Source organism: Nyctereutes procyonoides, unplaced genomic scaffold, assembly GCF_905146905.1.
Source record: "Nyctereutes procyonoides isolate TBG_1078 unplaced genomic scaffold, NYPRO_anot_genome, whole genome shotgun sequence".
NCBI lineage: Eukaryota > Metazoa > Chordata > Mammalia > Carnivora > Canidae > Nyctereutes > Nyctereutes procyonoides.
The window spans coordinates 14,120,620-14,140,623 of NW_026575160.1; the positions used below are offsets into that span (position 1 = coordinate 14,120,620).

Sequence of the window (20,004 nt, forward strand, 5' to 3'; positions counted from 1 at the left end):
AAAGGATAACCTTTTCCCTTTCCCCATCCAGGAAATAGCCGAAGGTATTTATATATTGTGGGGGAGATTTAGAGTATAAACTCTAAGATCTTTGGTATTTAAGTGTCAACATCGATTTATTTATTTATTGCTGAGCTGACTGTAACTGACTCAATAACAAATCTAATCATGTATTGCACTGGAAAAGAACTATTCTCATTATGTATTTTCTGCAAATGATGGCCCACCATTGCATTTGAATACCCGTTGTAAATATCAATAATATCAAGTAATTACTCTGCAGTGGAGTAAACTAATTTATTAGCAGTAATGTTTATGTGGCTCCTACCCCCTTCCTTTACAAGCATTGCTTATCACAAATCAAACTGCTCCGACACATTGGTTTAATGAACTCTTTATTCAGGATTTGCTGCAAGAACTTTCATACCCCTTGAATCCCTGAGAGTTGAACTTGAAATTATTTGTGCATCTTCAGCTTGACATATTTGTCCACTGTGGCTTCTGCAGAGGGCAGCAGCGGTGTGAGTAAGAAGGTCTGGTGGGAAGGAAGGTTATTTGGGGAAGGGCAGCCTGAGACCTCCTAAAGCTGGGAATCACAGTTACGGGATTGCCCTGCAGCGAAAAAACTTCGATTTCCAGCAGTGACAAACCAGGCAAAATATTTTTTTTCTCCACAGCATATCTTTCTTGGAGACAGAATATAAAAGGGAGGAGGAGAGAGGTTTGTGAACAGTAGTATCTGAGCTGTCCCCCAGCTTGATTTTGGCTCTCCCAAACTATCTTCCAGCAGCCCACCCAGTCCCCGCCACCCGAACCCTCAAACAAAAGGAATGCTTGAGGGGTTTCAGTGACTTTGCCATAACAAAGGCGCCACCATTTCGGGGCTTGCCCCGCCCCTGGGTGAAGGCAAACAAATTCTTGCACTTGTATTAGGGCTTTTAAGACTATAATTGAACCCGGGGGCGTCTAGAAGAACCGAAAACAGTTCTAGACAGACCTGGGGTTTTATAGCAGTTTTGGCAGTCAACTTCAGCTTGTGCCTGAGCAGACCGGCTGCGGTGGCCCACCAGCGGGGGACGCCAGGCCGCCTCCCCCAGCGGCACGCAGCCCCTCTCCTAATTAGATCGCTTTTCCCCTAGGTGCCAGGGAGAGGGGGTCCCCGCTGAAAGGTCAGTATGGGATATATGCTGTTCTGCATGATCGATGCCTCCCATGTCCTTGAGAGCCAAGCCGGGAGGGTGCCAGCAGGTCTGGATCCCATGGGTGTCTGCAGGAGACAAAGGCAAATTTCCAAGGAGAGGCTGAGGTGGAGGAAGGCTCCCCCAAAGCAGTCGGCAGGGCAGTTCAGAAGGCTGTACCAGTGTGGGGTGCCAAGAGGGACATGCAGGCTGGAAGAGGGTGTGTGTGTGGGTGCTGTAGTGAAGATGGATGAAGGGAAAGGCTTTTGATGCCAGGAGAACAGAAGACGCCTGGTGTGGTGAATGCTTTTACTTCCCCAGCAGAGACAGGAGGGGGTGCTCAGGTCCCCAAGGCTAAGTACCGTTCCCAGCTTTGCCCGCTCCTGCCCCTCTTGCTTGGAATGTACTGGCAGAGTGAATGTTCTGGGTGGCGGTAGCGGTGGCGGCGGGGGGGGGGGGGGGGGGTAGGGGGTGGGTAGTTGGGGATGGTCTCAGATCTAAGGATCAGACCAAATCTGGGAAGGTGGAGAGGCAGAGCTGCAGTGCCTCGGTTTTGACTTTGCTCTAAGCCCAACGGACTCCTCCGCTTTGCAGGAGGCCCAACGGCCGAACTGAGCTCACCCGGCTCAGGGGAAGACCTGACCAGTGCTAAGGCCACCCGGCAAAGCCAAGTCCGGGTCTCATTTCTTGAAGAGATCAAGCCGGCAAGGCTCTGACATTGGCCATGGCGACTGGTTGCCCATGAACTGTTCTTTCTCAGGAGCTCCGCAGCGAGGGGGCCATCTCCAGAAAACAGTCTTCAGCATGTATTTCCCTTTATCTTCCACCTAGATCCCCACGGCAGCTAATGCAAAAGGCCAAAAATGTTTTGGAGGAAGAAAAACAAAGGCAGGAAGTGGTGGCGGCCTGACGGTGCGTGTGTGTCTGCGGAGAAGGGAGGGAGCCTTTTCAATCTCTTCTTGTTGTTTTTCCAAACTTCAAGGTCTAAGCAGCCCTCGCAGGGCCGGGCCCTGTCGCTCCCCAAGCAGCGTTTGGAGATGGCCACCCGGAGAGGAGAAGGCTGGCGCCCGCGCCTGCCTTGTCAAGCGGAAACGGCTAACGAGGCGATTTGCTCAGCAAAGCAGACCAAGCCTTTGCAAGGCTCCATTTGATTTGGCCCTAAATTGGGGGTGGGGAGGATGAGGGGTTCGGCAGCACCTCCCTGATCCTCCTTGCTCGGGCTGAGTGCGCTCTGGTGGGGATGACTCCTGCGTCCTGCTCTCCACCCACCTTCCTGAGCAAGATACTGGAATAAATTGTGTCCAGGTGCCTCTGCCCAGCACTGCCGCCTCCACTTCTTTTTGTAGCGGAAGGGTGCCTGCTGGCAGTGCCCAGGCAGGGTAGCCTTGGTGCAGTGTGGACCAGGGCAATTCGAGGCTCTTTCACCGGAGGTTGTCATCCTGGGGGCGTTTCCAGCGCAATCATTTGAGGGGCATGAGCTGAAAGGACTGTCACTTGATAGGCAGCTTAACACCTGCTCACTCCAAGGGAGAACCGAACAGTGGGCAGGGAGCAACTCCAGACTCTGGGGTTCCCAACCCCAAGTGGCACTGCTGCTGGGCTGCCCTCTTTAAGTCCTTGGTGCTTGCCCAGGCACTGGGACTGGGTTATTGACCTCCAAATCTTAGAATCCCCAATGCCCGCACTTGCAGCTTCTTGACTCCTCGGCATGTTGTCAATACTGTGAGTGCCAATACCAGGCTGCCCTCTCACCACATTCCCTCCTTAGCTGAGCCTGTCTCCCTGCAGCTCCTGCTCGCCTGTTTCCCCATCATCCTTTTTTTTGCCAGTGGAGTGTCCCCTTCTGCAGCCTTCTGCCTTTTCTGATGCCCCTCCTACGCTGAGCAAGACCTGAGGTGCCACTGGAAGGGCACCAACACTCAAGCGCAGAGAAAGTGGGCTGTTAGGTTACTGACCCCCCCACACACACACCAGGTTTAGGCCTCCACCAGGGACCTGAACTAGATGCTCTTACCTCATTCTTCTGAACACTCTTTCCAAGGCTCTACCATGTCCTTTCTCTCTCTCTCTTTCTCTCCCTCACCAATACTCCCTCCTTCTCTTCTTGGACCTGGTTCCTGGATGGCAGCCAGCCTGGGAGGGGTTAGGCCCACCGGACAAACCAAAACTCACTCACAAAGATCTACAGTCATTTATCTAGGGATGGCTTAGGGCACCAACTTTTTTTGCCTTTTCTTGTTGGATTGAGCCCCTAGCTACCTCTGTCCCTAAATGTCACACCTATTTCTGGAAAGCTTCACAGAAGACTACTTCAACCCCAGTGACCATATGCACACAGGTGCAAAGGGCAACTGGTGGCCCAGCCACGGAATCTTCCCTGGAGTTGCAGGTCAGGCTTTTATTTAGGGGCTGTCTCCTTCCACGTGGGAGGTGTCTGGAGGTGCATCTGTCTTCCATGGTGATTCTGGGTAATGGGTTGTCTGGGAGAGCCCAAAGCACCTCCCAGTATTTGTTTTCAAGAAACAGCCTATGGCAGATCATGGCCAATCTATCACATTTCCAGGCGCTGTCCAGAGGCAGGACTGAGGCTCAATGAAATATCAGGAGACCCTCTCTTCACTACAAGGTGGAGGCAGCGGCTAACTTATCCCCTTGGCTTGGCCAGGCACCCTCCTGTCCACAAGCTCCTCTACCCTCCCCTAAAGCACAGGAACAGGTAATGCCTTGAACTTGATCTTATGGTTGGTTCTCATCTGACTCACAGATTCAATCTTCCAAGGTCCCTAAACATCTGAAGAAGTCCACATCCTTCCCTTGGCCACAGAAGAGTGGGGCATAGGGCTTAACTGAGAGTCTCAGACACCCTAGCGATCTAGTTATATTTAGTTTAGTGGGTCCCAAACTGATGGGAGAGAGTTACTTCCTTTGAGAAAAACTATTTTTATTTTTATGTTGCGGTGGGTTCATTTAAAAAAAAATCCTCCCCCCCCATCAAATGGGAACAAATGGAGTAGGGGAAACTTTGAAGGACAAAGCCCTGGTTCAAAGCGTCTGCTTTCCATTCTCCCAGAAACTTCGGCCCAAACGGGTTTCTGCAGCCAAGGGTATCTGCAATAAAGAGGACAAAAGAGGGCGGCCCAACCAGAAGGCCAGCCCTAGCCCTCAGCTGTGGCTCACCGCAAGCCTCCATGCCTCAAGCTCCAGCTGCCTCCTAGGGCAGTTCCCCAGGCTCCTCCATTTCTACTCGGTGGCAATCCATAGCTCACATTTCAGACTTGAAAAAAGAGAGACCATGCCCAGTGCAACCCTGCCCTAGGAGTCTCCCCTACATGCCCTTCCACGCAGTTCTGTGATGGTACCTATCCATGGAGAATTCCTCCAGCTAGTGTCTCCTCAAGCCCTGCTCCACCCATGCAGTTCTAGGGATAAAGCTCAGCTTTTCTGTCTTCCGTGGGGGAAAAAAAAAAAGATGAACTCCTTTGCAGGGCCTTTTTGAATCACCTGGAGCAATGCGTTCAGGGCAGACCCTGCTTAAGCTATTTGTTTACCACTGGGCCTGATATGTGACCTGCTGCAGGCAGGCTACAGGCAGAGGGCAGGGGCTCCCACCCATGCAGGGCACAGTGAGTGGGTTTGTCCCCCCCCTCCACCGGCCCCCCACCCGGGAGTCAGGGACTTTTACCTTTGGTAGAGTGCACCTCATTTCTTGGCCCAGATTTTAGGCAGGAGAAGAAGAGCATCCAAGTGCACAAAGCATCAGCGTGCACTTGAAGGAGCAGATGTGAACCCAAGTACCTTAAAGAGAGGTTCCCAGCAGGATCCTTGCTCCCCTATCCTATTCTGGCCCTGCCGGTCCCTTGCTTCCGCCGGAGCCCAGAACTCCGATCCAGCCACATCGTCTCTCCTGAGCTTGCGGGCGCTGCCTCTCGCCCGGGCTAGGCCTCCGCGGGCTCCGAAGTCTCCTGGACCCGCTCTTCTAGGATTCGACGGGGACTTAGCCTGGGCCACCCCTGGCTGCGGGAACTCCTTTTCAGTAGGGCTGGGAGCGCCGGAGTAGGAAGCCAGGCAGGAGCCCCTGCCTCCGGTCCGAGAGCCCGGGCAATCGGAACCTGTTTGCAGGCGGCCAAGTGTGGGTCCTGCGGCGCCTTCCCGCGTCGGCGCGGCCCTGACCGTGGAGCGGCCCTGGTGCCGAGGACTTGACCTTTGCGGCGCGAGGGGAGGGCGCTCTCTGAGCTGCCGGGAGGGGGATTCCGCTGTCTGCGGCTTCTCCCACCCAATAGCAGCCGGGACAACCCACGCATGCTGCGCCGCTCACCCCCGTGCCCCCCTCCATTTTGTGCAGGATCTGCAGCCCCGCAGCCGAAACAAAGCCCCCAGCAGCGCTCTCACCACCTCTCTGGCCAGCTCTGGTCCCCAACTGCCCTTGGCTAAAAGGCTCAGAGCCAGAGCCAAGCGGTGCAGGGCCCTCCCCAGCGCCCTCTTCTCTCGCTTGACCCCACGCGCCCTTGGCCATTGCCAGGGTGCTCCTGTGGGTGCCCACCCGGCCCCTGCCGGTGCCAGCTTCCCGGGCGAGCGGGGTCCTGGCTCCCGGCTGCGGACGGCGCCGGGGCTACGGCCGAGCCGAGCGGCAGAGGCGCTGGACGCGGCGAGGCCCGAGGCCGCTTCCCGGCCCAGGCCCAGGCCCAGGCCCGGGCGGAGACCGGCGCTGCCCGGAGCGTCCGCAGCGCGGTCCACGGCGCGGTCCTGCGTGCCCAGCTCGCTCGCTCCCCCTCGGATGTCACCCCACCCCTCCGCCCGGGGGGCTCAGAAAGCGGAAGTATTTGGCGGAGAAAAACACGGTTTCTTTTCAGCCCGTCTCAGAACCCCTTTTAGAGAAAATGCTCCTGTCAAGTTTTATTTCCCGTGCAAACCACCTTCCACGCTGCCAAGAATTAAGGCCGGGAGAGATTAAATACCCGATTATTCTCTCGGGGAGGGCGGGGCGGGGCGGAGAAGCGGGCACCCGCACAACACATTCGTTTGCATCGGCCCGTCCTCGTCAAATAACGCCTGGCGGGGCCGGCTCGGGCCGCTCTGGGGCGACCGTGACGTCAGCCTGCGGCCGCGGGGCGACCCCCCGGCGCGGGTGGCCCGTGGGCCCTCCCGGGTCCGCCCGGCGCGGGCCTCGACCCCGGCCAGGCCTTCCGCGCCGCTCCTCCTCGCACACACAGGCCTCGCGAGCCAGGCCGGCTCTGCTAGGGGTCGAGCCTCCATTTTGTGCAGACGGTTCATTTGGAAGCAGGGATGATTTTCGAGCCTCGCCTCGGCCCGGGGGCGCGACCTTAGGCGGCGCCCCTCCCGCAGCCGCGCGGCCGGGGCTCGTCCGCCCCCGCGCCCCCGCGCCCCCGCGCCCCGCTCGGGCCCCGCGCCGCCGCCCCCCACGGCCCGAGCATCTCCGAGAGGCCGCAGTAAGGCTTTCTGCCGGGTGGATCCAGCCCCCAGCGGCGCGACGGAGCCGGGCAGAAATGAAATCAACTGCGACAAGGCCTTAGCTGCTTTCGTGGAGGGATTTTTTTTTTCTTTTTTTTCCCGTGCCAGCGTCTTTTCTTCTTCCCTTTAAAATCGGATTACAAATAGCAAACACCTCTCAGGCGTTCGGCGGCGCGAGGCAGACGTGCGAGGGTGGTTGCAGCGGCCGATCGGAAAGGGGGTGTTTTCCTAAAGAGCGAGGCCGGCTGTTATTTACCCCGCGGCCTAGCAGATGAAAACTTAATTATTGTGTGCGGGTCCTAAAATCGAGGCATAAATCTCCCCAGACCGCTTGGATAAGGCTACATCATTGCTTATGAAAAATGGGATGTGAGCTACTCGCTGCACATTTCTCTGCTTCTCCAGGTCTTGGGCTGCTGACACGCATTCGATCAACTTTAAAGGAATGCGCATAAATCAGGAAGCCCCCAGCGTCTCTCCCGTAGAGGTCCGCAAATCCGGAAGGGCGCCTCTGAACCCACCAGGTCTGGGGCTTAGCAGTCCCGGACAGCCCTCGTCTCCGCTCCGAAACTCCGGAATTCGTAGAGGGGAAGCGAGACGCCGCATCTTCACCGAACCCTCCAAACACACGCAGCGGGGTGTAATCTGCACACATATTATACGGTGAAATCTGTGTCATTAGCGACCCGCACGCATAGGTATCACTCTCAGCTGAATTTCCCTGCCTCGTGATTTTTTTTAAGAAAACACTTCAATTAGGTTGAGTTTTTTTTTTAAAAAAGAATTTCCCCCCTTTCTTTAAAAATTATTGCTTCTGGTTTTTTTTTTTTTTGAACAATGTAAACGGATGGCTTCAGTTCTGCATCAGGCATAAATAGTAGTTAAATGCAAAGTGACATTTTACAATCATCCACTTCAAATACCTTAATAAATCTGACAGAATTAAGAGCATATGGAAAAAGTGGTGTGTGTGTGTGTTTTTAAAGTCCCACATTTACAATTTTTTAAATGGTAGGCCATTACAGGATTAAAAATCTTTGCAAATTTAATAAAGGAAAATGATGTCTAGCTGTTTCCGTATTTATAGTTTCTTGTTCAGAAAAGGTTTCCCTTTTTGGGAAAAAAATCTGAATCAGCTATTCAGCAACACTGTCCTGGTGTCCAGTGTTATTCCTATATGGTGGCCGGAATCCTCTTGGATGTCTTTTTTTCTACAGGTTTAGATTAATTGCTATTTGGGCATTAGGGAGCCATCATAATCCATTGCTTGCTTCAGGTTATCTGGTAGATCCATGGGAATTTTTAAAAGGGGGGGGGAGTTAGGTAAGATCGACATCATCAACAGCCATTTTAGAGCAGAGGGGGTAAAAAAACCCTTGCAATATCTTCTGTCATTAGCTTCAAAAACCAAAGAGGAAAAAAAAGAAAACTACTACTTTACCCAGAGTTCCTGCGATGGTGTTGTGGAAGGGGCGGTATCCCGGCTGCAGAGCTGCTGTTGGCCTCCTTCCTAGGCCTGAGGCTCAGAATATTTCTTACATCTAAAGAAAAATATCCCCCGTCAACAGAAGAGTCCCCTTTGGAGCTGTTCCGTAAACACACAGTATGATCCAGCTTTGAGGGGATTTTCCACCACTTTAAACATTTAGGGAGAAAGTTGTTACTTTGGCTTGATGGCAGCTCATTTAGAAAGGGAGTGCTGTGGCACACGATGTAGGGAGCTTGATCTGAAGCATCATTTTCATTTGTTTCCACAAGTGGAGTGAAAATCCACTTTCAGGACAGCGAAACTGGATTGCACTTCACAAGACCATTCCATGGGTATGTTTTCAAGGCCATGCTGTTCCTGAGATAGCGCTAGAGATTCTATAATTCACCATTTATAAAGAAGCTCTAAGTCTTCGGGTTGGGGAGGTTTCCGTCAGCCAGGTTTCTAACCAATATTTTTTTCCTCACAAAATGATGAATATGGTTTTTTGATTCACGATTACTTTTCTCTACCATAAAGATAAAATTAACCTCATTTCAAAGTTCTGCATCCTAAGGCTCCTGGTTCCACCAACACACACACACGCACACACACATATATATGTGTGTGTGCGTGTGTGTGTATAGCATGGGTTTGACAAAAACACATTACCTTAAGTGTATATTAAATATAAGGCATACACATGCATTATTTATGACTCTAAACACAGCACCTGATGTGTTGCAGGGGGTCAATAAGTAGTAGATATAATATTTATTATAGTTTTGATGGTGATTGTTAATATTAAATGTATCTATTTCTTCCACAAATCAAATGGCAGCTTCACAAGCTCCGGTATAAGATTGCACACCACCCAAGAGCAGCACTCGGCTCTGAGTTATCCAGGATAACTCTCCTTCTGCATCCATATTATGGTCATTTTGCAGATATGAGATCTTTAAGCTCTCCATACTGACCTCTTAAGAGGTGAGTTTCTTCGAATTTCTGAAACGTAACTCTAGAACTCTAGAGTTAGCAAGGCATCTGAAACTTTTTATTTGCCGTATAGACTCTCCTATAGCTCTAATTAGGATGGTAGACCACCTTGGAGGGTGAGGGCCAGGAAAGTGGTTATTTAAGAACACCTTTTAGACTGTAACAAAAGTGTACAGCTTTAAAGCAGATCTGCAGAAATCTGAGGCAGAGCAAGCACTGTGAAGACAAATCAAACTTGGCCATTAAAGAAAAGGAGCAAAACTTCATCATGTAAAGTACATTTTGTACCTCAACTCTAGAAATCACCTTAAATTACAACATCCTGGGTCATCAGTAATTAGTGACACTATATCTGTACAGATTCTACAAATATATATACAAGCACACACGAGCACCGATATGCAAATGTATACATGTATACACATATATAATATATATTCACATATATACAGGCACATGTATAACTTACATATATTCAAATTTGTTCCATCTGGAGCCAAAGAAATGAGTACTAAATCTCTAAAACAAGGAGTCAAGGAGGTAAGACCTTTGGATTCCCTTGAAGCTGAAGAATTACAAGGAAGCTTGTCAACGCGAGGTGGCGCCCTTGATCTACTAATCCAGCCGAGGCCAATTCATGAGCTGTCAAAAGTCAAGGTCACAAATTGTCTTTTTTCGTCAAGGTCAAGGTTTAAGGCCTTTCCTAGTCCTGTCATTTCAACAAATATCAAAACCTGCCTTTTCAGACACATGCAGACCCAACAGCAGATTTTAAAATACTACAGCCTGGGCATCACTGATACTAAACAACTGGTTTTCATTTTCCGCAGTGAGCCTGGGAATTTATACTATCTCTTCCTCCTTTCTTCTTTCTCCTTTTCAGGGTGCCTAACACTTTAACTCTCTTGAAGCACTTATCTAAATTTTTTAGCATTTTAGTTATGGGGGATTTCTCCTTTCGCTTTAAAAAAAATTGTAGTGAAAAAAAGGTTGAATAACAGAAAAGAATGATCCTCAGTTTGTATAGGACAAACCTGCTCCTTTTCTTTCTGTACAGTGCACACTTAGCATAGGAAAATAAAGAGTATTTCCTTCAGATTTCAATGGCAGTGACTATTTTATTATCATAATTAATACTTCTATATCACTATCTACAGATCTAAGGTTCTTTTTAATTATTATTTTTAGTAGAAATGTTTGAAAAGCAGGTGCACAAATACATTTTCACAGTGTGCTGAATGTCTTTATTTACAAGATAGCATTTTATAGTGAATGTGAACAAAATGAATGTGCTGGTTGAAATAGTTGCTTGATTAAAATGTGCTGTAAAGATGAATCCCTAAACTTCCTAATGTAATCTTATAACACAATAAACAAGGAAAAAATACTAATCCTTTAATAGATCAAAATATAGAATGTAAACATCTAAATGTTTTGGGGAATGGATTTCTGTTCTGAGTCTTCTAAGAAATCAGAAAGCAAAATTACTCTTCAGCAAAATGCTTGGTAAATATTTGGTAACACCAATTTAAATGAAACATGAATTCTTTTCAAACCAAAGTTCACCATGTTGGGGTGGACCTCTCAGGAGATCTGATAAAGTGAATTCTGTGAAACAGCTGATGCTTTAACTATTTTTTTTAAAGTCATTAAATTCTTCGGAAAGTAAATGATATTGAGCAGGAAATATAATCCAAATGCCACAAAATATGCTCGTTATAAGCAATTTAAAATTATTGTCAGAAGGACATTCCCAACCTGGGGTTCCCTTGTAGCCTTAAAGGCTCAGCTGGTTGTATTTACTACCAAGACCAATGATCCTCGGAAAAGCTTTCTCTCCCTTTCTTCCTTCACTGTAAATAGCCCAAGATCGTTATTTCAGTACCTTCTTCTCTCTCCCCCCTCTAAATCTATACATAGGACGTTTTGCAGAATATACAACAATGGTAGGAATTTCACTAAGATTTACCTGAGCAGTCACTTAACATGCAAAGGGGATGGCAATGGCGACCCAAGGACAAACAGATGTTTACAACAGCCTCTTGCTTTTGTAACCCAACTTTTGGATTCTTACCATATAACACGGTATCCTGAAATAGTATGGTCACATAAATACTTACAAGACTTCAGTAAATGCGTAACTTATCTGAAATTGCGTATTTGGGGGTTGACGTTTGACTCTAGAGTTTGTCATTTAACGGTCTGGTGGGGTTGGCGGGAGAACTGGAAGTCTTTACCTTTTCTTAGAATAAAGTTTTAAAAGAGTTGTAGATTCCACCAAGGAGAAAGAGGTCCCCCTTAGGAAAGCAAAAATGCCAGTGTCTTTCTCTTTCTCTTTCCCATTCTTCAATTATTATTATTAAGCATTGTGTTCATTATCTGGGCAAAGCAACGAGTTCTGAAACATTTCTTCAAGTTGCCCTCGTGTTCCACTTTTAATCCATTAACTAGTGGTCTTCAGTTTGTTGATGACTTTTTTCTCTTTGACCCTCCTGTTCTGGAACCAGATTGTAACCTGCCGCTCAGAGAGATTCGTCGTGGCTGATATCCGCCTCCGTTTGTCCTTGGTAATGAATTTGTTTGTAGCATATTCCCGTTCGAGTTCTTTTAATTGCACCTTGGTGTAAGGGACGCGCTTCTTTCTCCCTCGCCTGTAGGAGCTGGCGTCTGAGGGATGAGAGACCACGTCTGGAAGATAGGGAAGAAGGCAAGTTACACAAGGACCAGGACACCCAGGCCAGGACACAGGCGACAGCTCGAGCTGAGCCACCCGCCTTGCAGCGCTCAACTGCCCTTTGCCATGCATTGCACAGTCCAGCCTTCCGCTGGAGCCTGGAGGGTCGGTGGGGAGGGTGGGTAGTCCTGCACTGAAATGAAATCGCCCGGGGCTCCAATGACCACCCCAACCGGGCCAGCCTGTCCGCACAGCACACTGGGTTCTCTGGACCGCCTGGCCCAGCGGCCCACGCCTTAGCGCCAGACTCAGGGGACAGCACTTTTATGCCAGACTCCTCTCTGTACACCCGGAGCCCCAACACTTGATGCTTCTACACTGAAGCCAGTTTTTGAGAGAACGAATGCGGGCAATTTGGGAGACCGCTTCCAGGTCAATTTTCCATCCTGAAGTCGATGTCAAGGGCTGGGGAGGGCGGGGCGCAGAGGGAGAAGGGAGCCAGCCAGGGTCCCCCCCCAAGCGTCTTCCCAGCCATCCCTCACCCAGGGAGAGCCACAGGGGCCAGCCCAACTCGGGGCAGTGCGGGGCCGCGCCAGCCAGCCGGGGTCGGGCGCCCGGGCGCCCGGGGCAGCAGCACTCCCAGGACAGGCCAGGGAGAGGGCAGAGGGGGCGGGAGGGTGACCCGGGAGCGAGCGGCAGAGAAGCTGGAGCAGAGCCGGGGACCGGGGTTGAGGAGGGGGCGCCATTTACCGGGCAGAGTGGACTTCCAGAGGTGGGGAGGCTGCGCCTGCTCTTTGGGGCAGTACATTTGGCCGTTCCAGCCGTTGGGCAGCGCCCAGGGCTGGTAGCTTTCCATGGGAAGACCCAGGGGCTCGTGGCGCGACTCGCCGGGGCCCCCGAGGCCGGGCACCACCGGCATATCCAGGTAGCCAGGCACGGGCTGATGGTGGTGGTAAGGCCCGGGCGCGTAGCCCTGGTGGTAGAAGGCGAACTCCTTGGCGCGGGAGCTGAACTCCTCGGCCGCCGGGCCGGCGGTATCCATGTACTTGTCCGCGAAGGCGGCGGCGGCCGCGGCGGCCGAGGCGGGCTGCGCGCACGACTTGATGGCGTTGGGGTGCGGGCCCATGCGGGCGCACGGGTAGTAGCCGCTGCCGAAGTAGCCGTAGGGCAGCGCCGCGGGCCCCGACGAGCTCTGCGCCGCCGCCGAGCAGGGGCTGCACTGCTTGGCGGCCTCGGCGCCCGCCGGGCCCGCCGGCCCGGGCCCTCCCGAGGACGACGCGGCCGCGGCCGCTGCGGCGGCGGCGGCGGCGGCGGCGGCGGCGGCGGCCGACGGGGGCGCCTCCCCGGGCGCGCTGTTGTAGGCGGCCGCGGCGCCGGGCGCCAGGGGCGCCGGATGCGCCATCAGGTTGCGGCACTGGTTGGCTGCGGCCGCCGCCGCCGCCGCGGCCGCCGCCGCCACCGAGAAGTTGCCCCCCGCGGCCGCGGCCGCCGGGTGGGGGAAGCCCCCGCCCCCGGCCCCGGCCGCCGCCGCCGCTGCCGCCGCCGCCGCCGCCGCCGCCGCCCCTTCCATGTTCTTGTTGAGTTCGTCGGCCACCAAGCCACCGCCGTTGTCGTAGAGAAACATGACGGTGGGCTCGATCCAGCGGGGGTGGAGGAGCACGGAGGCTGTCATAGCCCGAGCCGCATGGAGAAGACCCCAGTGGCGCTGTTTTAAAAAGCCCCCAAGAAGTGAAGAGCGCGCGGCGCGGGGCCGGGGCCCGAGCGAGGGGGGCGGATCGCGCCCCGCGGGGTCGCGCCAGGCGGCCGCCCATTGGCCCGCCCCCCCCGCTCCGCCCACGGCGTATGCAAAGCGGGAGGCTCCAGCCCGGGCTCCGCGCCGTGCACCCGCGGTCCCCGCCGCCGCCCGCGGCGTCCCCAGAGCCAGCGCCAGCGCCCGCCGCGCCGCCGCTCACCAGTCACCCCGGGGAGAGGCGGGGGACCCGGGCGAGGGGGGGTGGGGAGGAGGACCCGGCGGGTGGGCGGGGGGGAAAAGGGCGGCTTCCCCGCAGCTCCCCTTCCCTTCCTCCATCCCGGCGGGGCCCGGAGCGGAGTTAGGCGGGGAGGGGACGGAGGCGCGCGGTGGCGCTGAGACCTGAAGCAGTGGGAGTAGGTCAGGTAACTGCGGGCGGGCGGGCGGGCGGGGACGGGGCAGTAGCGAAAACAGGGCGTAGTCCAGGCTGAGTCTTTTCCTGGGGCCTCCGAGGCTGTTTTCTTTCCAGGTATCCGCGAGTCTTTCTGCAGTGAGACCCTAGCGTGGACACTAGCGCCTGTGGAGTCGACAGCGTCACGATTTGGCTCTTTCCAGGGGGACCGTGGCGGGGCATTTACGGATGCGCCTGGCTCTGGGGTCCCAGGACATTCCGCTGGAAAGCCTGGAGTGTATTTAGGGGCTCTCACGACGTTCCGGTCTACGGTGTTGGCGGGCAGTTTCATACACTGGCACTTAGGCCCACAGGGTCAGAACGACCCCCACACACCCACACTGACACACAAACACACACTTTCAAGCGTACTCTGATCACCTACTCACACTCGGGTATAGAGACTGTTGCACACTCTGCCCCAATAACAGCTCTTCCTCCTCCAGAGACTGGGGCAGTCTGTGTGCACTGTTCCCCGGTGCTCCTACATCTCCAGCCCTGCCCGCCTGTCCTGGGAGTTTAAAAGGGACTGCCGGGTGCTGGTTGGGACTTGAGCCCCCTTTCTGGGGCCTAATGAGGCGTCATAGATCTCGGCCAAGAGCTCATTCTTCAGGTTCCCTGGGCACTCCTCATTTCACTCCATCTTGGGACACGAGAAAGGGGCTCTGTGGGACCACTTCATGCCTTCCCCTCCAAGTAGGAATGGGAAGAGCATGTCTCCAACCTGCAGAGGGTGCCCAGTCCTCCTCTGTCCAAGAACCAGCTGGAGAAGCCTTTCCTCTGCATCTGGGAAATGCAGACCCTTTCCTGAGAACACGGTGGGGTGTGTTGGTGCTGGAAGAGCCAAGCAGCCACTATGTTTCGGTGAGGGATTCGGGGGTCCAGCTGCTTTGGGGTTACATAGTTCCATTTCCCATCTATCATGGAGGCTGTGGGCTGGTCAGATGCCCAGAAGGGGAAACATACATTGCAAAGTGAAAGTGGGTATGTTCTGTAGGAACACCAAGTTTGGGGAGAGCGCTGGACTCCCTTTCATCCCAGGTGGATTGATGAGCATCCAAGCTTGGACCTGCCCTACCGTCCCTAGCTTGCAGAGTCAGCCAGAAGCTCAGGGCATTGCAAATATTCCCAGCCCCTATTCCCTGCTCTGGTCTGCTATCTAAGGCTCCTGGTTTTCCTGCAGAGTCCAGACCAGTGAGGCTGGGCTCCGGCTTTTATCTGCATTGATCCCTGGGTTTGTTGGGACCAAAGTAAGTGTTGCCCAATAAAACCGTCTATGACACTCCCCTCCCAACATACACATACCCAAGTGTGCCCTTTCCCTCCTGCCTTTTTAGTCGCTCGGGGTAAATATTGATCTGCCTCCAGGTTACCTCCTCCCTGAATGGCCGTTTGCAGACATTTGCCCCAGCCTCTGTAGGGACTTGATTTTTGTGTTACTTTCCGGCCCCATCACCCCCCTTCCTTCCTCCAAGTGGCATTGTAAAACTCACGGTGACAAAGAGACAGGGTAGGGTTCGAGGCCCCAGTTCCTGAGGACTTGGGGGCTATTTTACATACAGGTCAGACACCGCTAGAGGCCAAGGTCAAGTTGAAAGTTGCAGTCTAGCCAGTGTGAGAACTGCCATGCAAGCCTGGAGAGGAGAGTCAGGCAGCTGCCTCAAGGCCCACTGCCCATCTCCCTTCTCTCACTCTTGACTCCTTTTTCCTTTGGAATTACTCTTTCTTGCTCTGTTTGGTTACCCAGCATTTCCCCCCCCCTGCCTTCGTGGAGATTTTGGGGCGGTGTTTACAGACTCTTCTTCTCTGCCTCCACCCTGCTCTCTTGGCCCGGGCTTCGAGCCTCTTCTGTTTTCCAGCCAGACCCAGAAAAACGAAAACACAGCTCGGGGAGCCCCCACCAGCCGGCGCCTGTGCCAGCTCACCTCTGGCCATGGCGCAGCTGCTGGTGCACACAGCGGCCAAGGCCAGCTCCACATTCCTCCCTCCCTCTCCCCCACTTCACCGGAGACGGAGCCCTGCATGCAGAGGAAGGGCCCCAGCTCCACGGACTGCCAAAGTCGACTGGGTCCCTCCTCACCAAAAATGGTGAGACAAGATTTCATCTTGTCTGCAGAGAAGCCACAAGCAGGTTTGTCTGGGAGGGAGGCGCTGGGGGAAGACTTTGGGTTGCATCTCGAATTAGGTTTTGCTCCGGAAACTTGGCGGCTCCTGAATAATTTATTGAGCTTTGTGGTGGATCTCTAGTGATCAAGCAATTTGGATATTTTCTTAGTTCCCCATATCTTCTATCAACTTATAAACACTGTCAAGAAATGGATACTTAGAGGGAGGCAGCTTACTTGTTCCTTTTTTTTTTTTTTTTGTCTTGGATCTCAATATATATTCGAAAGGACTTTTTTTTTTGACCAGGCAAGTCTTTGGCGTCCTGGTGTGCCTTCACTGGTTTTAAATCTGCAGGTCTTGTTAGATATTGAGTTGTAGCCAATATTTATTAAGTGGGGATAGTTTCTAGAATTTGAATGGGCTCTGTGAATAATTTTGGGTCTCAGTTTCTAGAATTTCTACTCATTTTGAGAAAGAAAATCTCTCCCCCTTCTTGTCCTTTGCCCAGGGACATAAGAGATTCATTAGTGGTTCTTAATACTATTTCTTAGCCTCTTAGCCTTTCAGGCTAAACCAAACTGGTTTTCTGTGGGAAAAGAAAGGTTGGAGGGCTGAAGAACTGGCGTGTGCCCTAGGAAGCAAGCACAGACTCTCCCAGTGCTCTTCCTCTTTTTCTAAAGGCAAGATCGAGACTCATTTGCCACCCAGCTAGTTGAGTTTGACCCTCTGAGCTATCTCTCTGCTTTTTTGTCTGTCATACTCAGGGATTCCTATAGGATTGCAGGGAGGTGCCATCCACCTGAATCCTGGACATGGCAGTTTTATCCTGAGACCCTTTGTGGGCTAGGCTGGGGAAGTCAAGGTACCCACTGGGATCAGCGGGCAGCGGTGACTCTTGAGCAAGAGGGCGGCAGGGATAGAGATGGGGGCTGTCTGTTTGGGGGCTTCCTGGTTTCCTTGTAGGAGCCCTGAGTGGGCAGCATGGGCAAAATCAGAGGCGGCAGCTTAGTGGCTTGGCCTTTGTTCTAGAAGCTGCCAGACCCTTTCTCTTGCCAGATCCTTGGCAGGCATGGCTTCTTACCTCCTAGTACAGGCCAGGGTGCCCTGCAGGGCTTTGGCTGCCCTGGAACCTCCTGCTGAAGAAAGAGACGTTGGCTGATTTGTGTGGGTTTTGGGGGTGGGTGGGTGGGTATTTGCTTCCAGCCTGGGTCATGGGATCCTGGGCTTTCAGGATTGGAAGAGAAAAGGACAAAAAGAAACCAGGCTTTAATCGAGTTTGATTTTCACTAGCAAATGAAATTTACCTGCTCTCACTTTACCTTGAAGGAGGCTGTCAGCACTACTCCCTGGCACTGTTTCTTTCTCTGCATCCATCCAGCATTAGGATAAACATTCCTCCCTGGGTTTTAAAGACACTTTGTATTTCAGGATATTCATGTGTTTCTAATGTATCCCAGCAGCTTTACGAGCTGCATTTGCAGAACATCTTAACCCTCTCTCTCCCACCGCAGGAGGGGTGGGGGGCACAGAGATAATGGCAAAGGAAGAAAGATCCAAAGGGGGGAAAGTGGCTGAGGAGCTGAGGCTAGCTAAGAGAGAAAGAGAAAGAGGAAAAAGCAAAACCACCCTAAGCAGATTGCATCTTAGAATCTGTTTAGGAAAGAGACAAGTGGGGCTTCTCTGTTCATGGTGGGCTTTGAGGCTCCCTCACCCTCATCCCCGCCAGAGCAGAAGCTTAAGGAGGAAAAGTAGGTTCTGAAGAAACGTAGCTGGTCAGTAGGCAAGAAATGGCTCATCCTGAGTCACTGGCTCAGGCTTTCACTCTAGATTTTTGTGCATTTGAAGCATTAATGAGACAGCAAAAGACCCAAGGCTGTAAGGATAGTTTTGGACTGTGGGAAGTCACCTGGCACGGTGATGACCAAATGCTAATGCCGTAAAAACTGAAGGAAGTGCAAGATCCAGAAAAACCCACGCAGTCCCTCCCCTGCCTTCAAGGGCTCCCCACCCTATGAACTCTGAGGAGGGCAGGTTTTTGGAGGAGCGCGCCGGTTGCCTGGTGTGTTCCTTCCAGTCCCAGGCCTGCAAAAGGCCACCAGTGTAGTGTCTGGCAAAAGCGGAAGCCCAGGGAAGACCCCAGTTCTGGTGCTGGCCCACAATGTTTCCCCCCAGAAAGTCCCTGAGCGGGGAAAGCCTCCCTCCGCAATGAGAACAACCAGCCCCAGGTCCCAGCCTCCCTGGAGGAGCAAATCCCTCTGCAGGGTGCCAGTCACCGGAGCCGGGACTCCCCGGGGTTGGGGCGAACTCGGAGCGGAGGGCGCGCGTCTCCGTCGCACGCGGGGGCTCAGCGAGGCCTGAGTGATGCCGCCGGTGGCGGTGGCGGTGGCGGTGATGAGGCTGGCGGAGCGGCCGCCTGCCCCGACGGCGCCCATGCTCTGCTCTGGGCTGAACCTGGAAACTCAGCATTCGCCTAAAAGAGGTAGCACGTTAGAAGCCGAGAGAACTCCGAGAATCTCTCAGGCAGAAGGAGGAACCGCCTTCTCGCCGTCCTCAGCTGGCGGCCGAGGTGCCGGGCTCGCTGGGCCGCGGGGCGCATGCCGCCCTCCAGGGGGTGAGCTCCCCGTCACTGGGCCGCGGCGCTGGGAGAGCGCGGGACGGCCGGAGGCCTCCCGGGCGGCGCCGGTGTGAAAAGGGCAGGGGTCTCTGGCCCCGCGGCGGTCTGTCCCCCCGCCCCCGCCGCCGCCCCACAGGAGTGCCACTCGCCGGCCTCCACCCCCATCCTCGCTGGAGGCTCACGCCCGCAACCAAACAGGAAACCAGCGCCGGGCCGCGGAGTCACTGGGTCAACAAAGGCACCGAAGACGTGCGAGCGTCGGAAGGGGATGGGGTTTGGGGGCGGCAGCCCGGCCCGGCGGAGCCCCGGCTTCCCCGGCGGAGATCGCGGCGCAGGCGGTCCGGCGGCCACGCGGCCTGGGCCCGCGGGAGTCGCTCGGGGCTCAGAACCCTCCGGACTCCTGCGTCCCCGACCGGCGACGCGAATGCTCAACGCAGCGAGCCGATGAGGGAAGGACGCCCACCAGCGCAGCCGGGCACTTGGGGCGCAGAGCGGAGGAGGCCGAGGGGGTGATCACACTGTTACGGCCCGTTCTGCGCTCCGATCCTCCCAACGAGGTGGGCGCCCGGGTGGGCACACAGATTCGCACACGGAACGCGCGCACGCACAGACAACGCGGACATCCCACGTCCTGTGGGCGAAACACAAGCATCCCGAGTCGTGACGAAAACGGTTTTATCCTGCTGGACCAGCTGGGCGACAGACTTTGGGGTTCCCGGCGACTCCCCACCCGTTCTGATTTTTCCGACCACCCTCTCTCCATTCCCTCCCTTCTCCATCACCCCCCACCCCCGTGGTTTTGTAAATACACCTGTCCCCCGTGGAAGGCGAGGCCCTGACTGGCATTTACCTGGTTCGGGTGTTCTCCCCCAGAAACTCAGGCTGGCTCTGGGGACCCGCGCAGAGCCCATGGGGGCGCCGACGCTGCTCCTGGCGCAGCCGCCGCTCCTTTGTCCCTCTGCTCCAGCCACACTCAGCCCAATGCTCAGGGAAACGAAGCAGCTCAATAAAAACTTTTGATATTAGTTTTTATGGGTATTTACACTCTAGTCAGGGGAGCTGAGCACGGAAGCTCCATTAATCAGCCCCCAACCTCGAGTTTGGATGCTCAGTTTATGGGTTGGGAAAGGGAACTTGCCGGAAAGAAAGCCTGAGGATGGCCGGCTGATGCCGGAGAAATGAAAAGGCGGTAAGGTCGCTTTCCGTTCTTGGAAAAAGAAGATTAAATGGGTAACTCCAGGTGCTACCCAACGGACCGGGTTTTTATTCAAAATCCCAGCCAGGGTTAATTTTTTTTTTCAGCTCTGCCTAACACAACA

General features: G+C 53.9%; 1 protein-coding gene across 1 annotated transcript; it reads right to left on the reverse strand.

Annotated features, from left to right (window-relative positions):
• Positions 1–11,554: 11,554 nt before the first annotated feature.
• On the reverse strand, positions 11,555–13,457 carry HOXA13 (homeobox A13). Its single transcript, XM_055314469.1, has 2 exons — positions 12,536–13,457; positions 11,555–11,799 (listed from the first exon to the last, which is right to left on the reverse strand). Exons 1-2 carry the CDS (start codon positions 13,455–13,457, stop codon positions 11,555–11,557), a joined length of 1,167 nt encoding a protein of 388 aa, XP_055170444.1.
• Between the last annotated feature and the right edge of the window lie 6,547 nt (positions 13,458–20,004).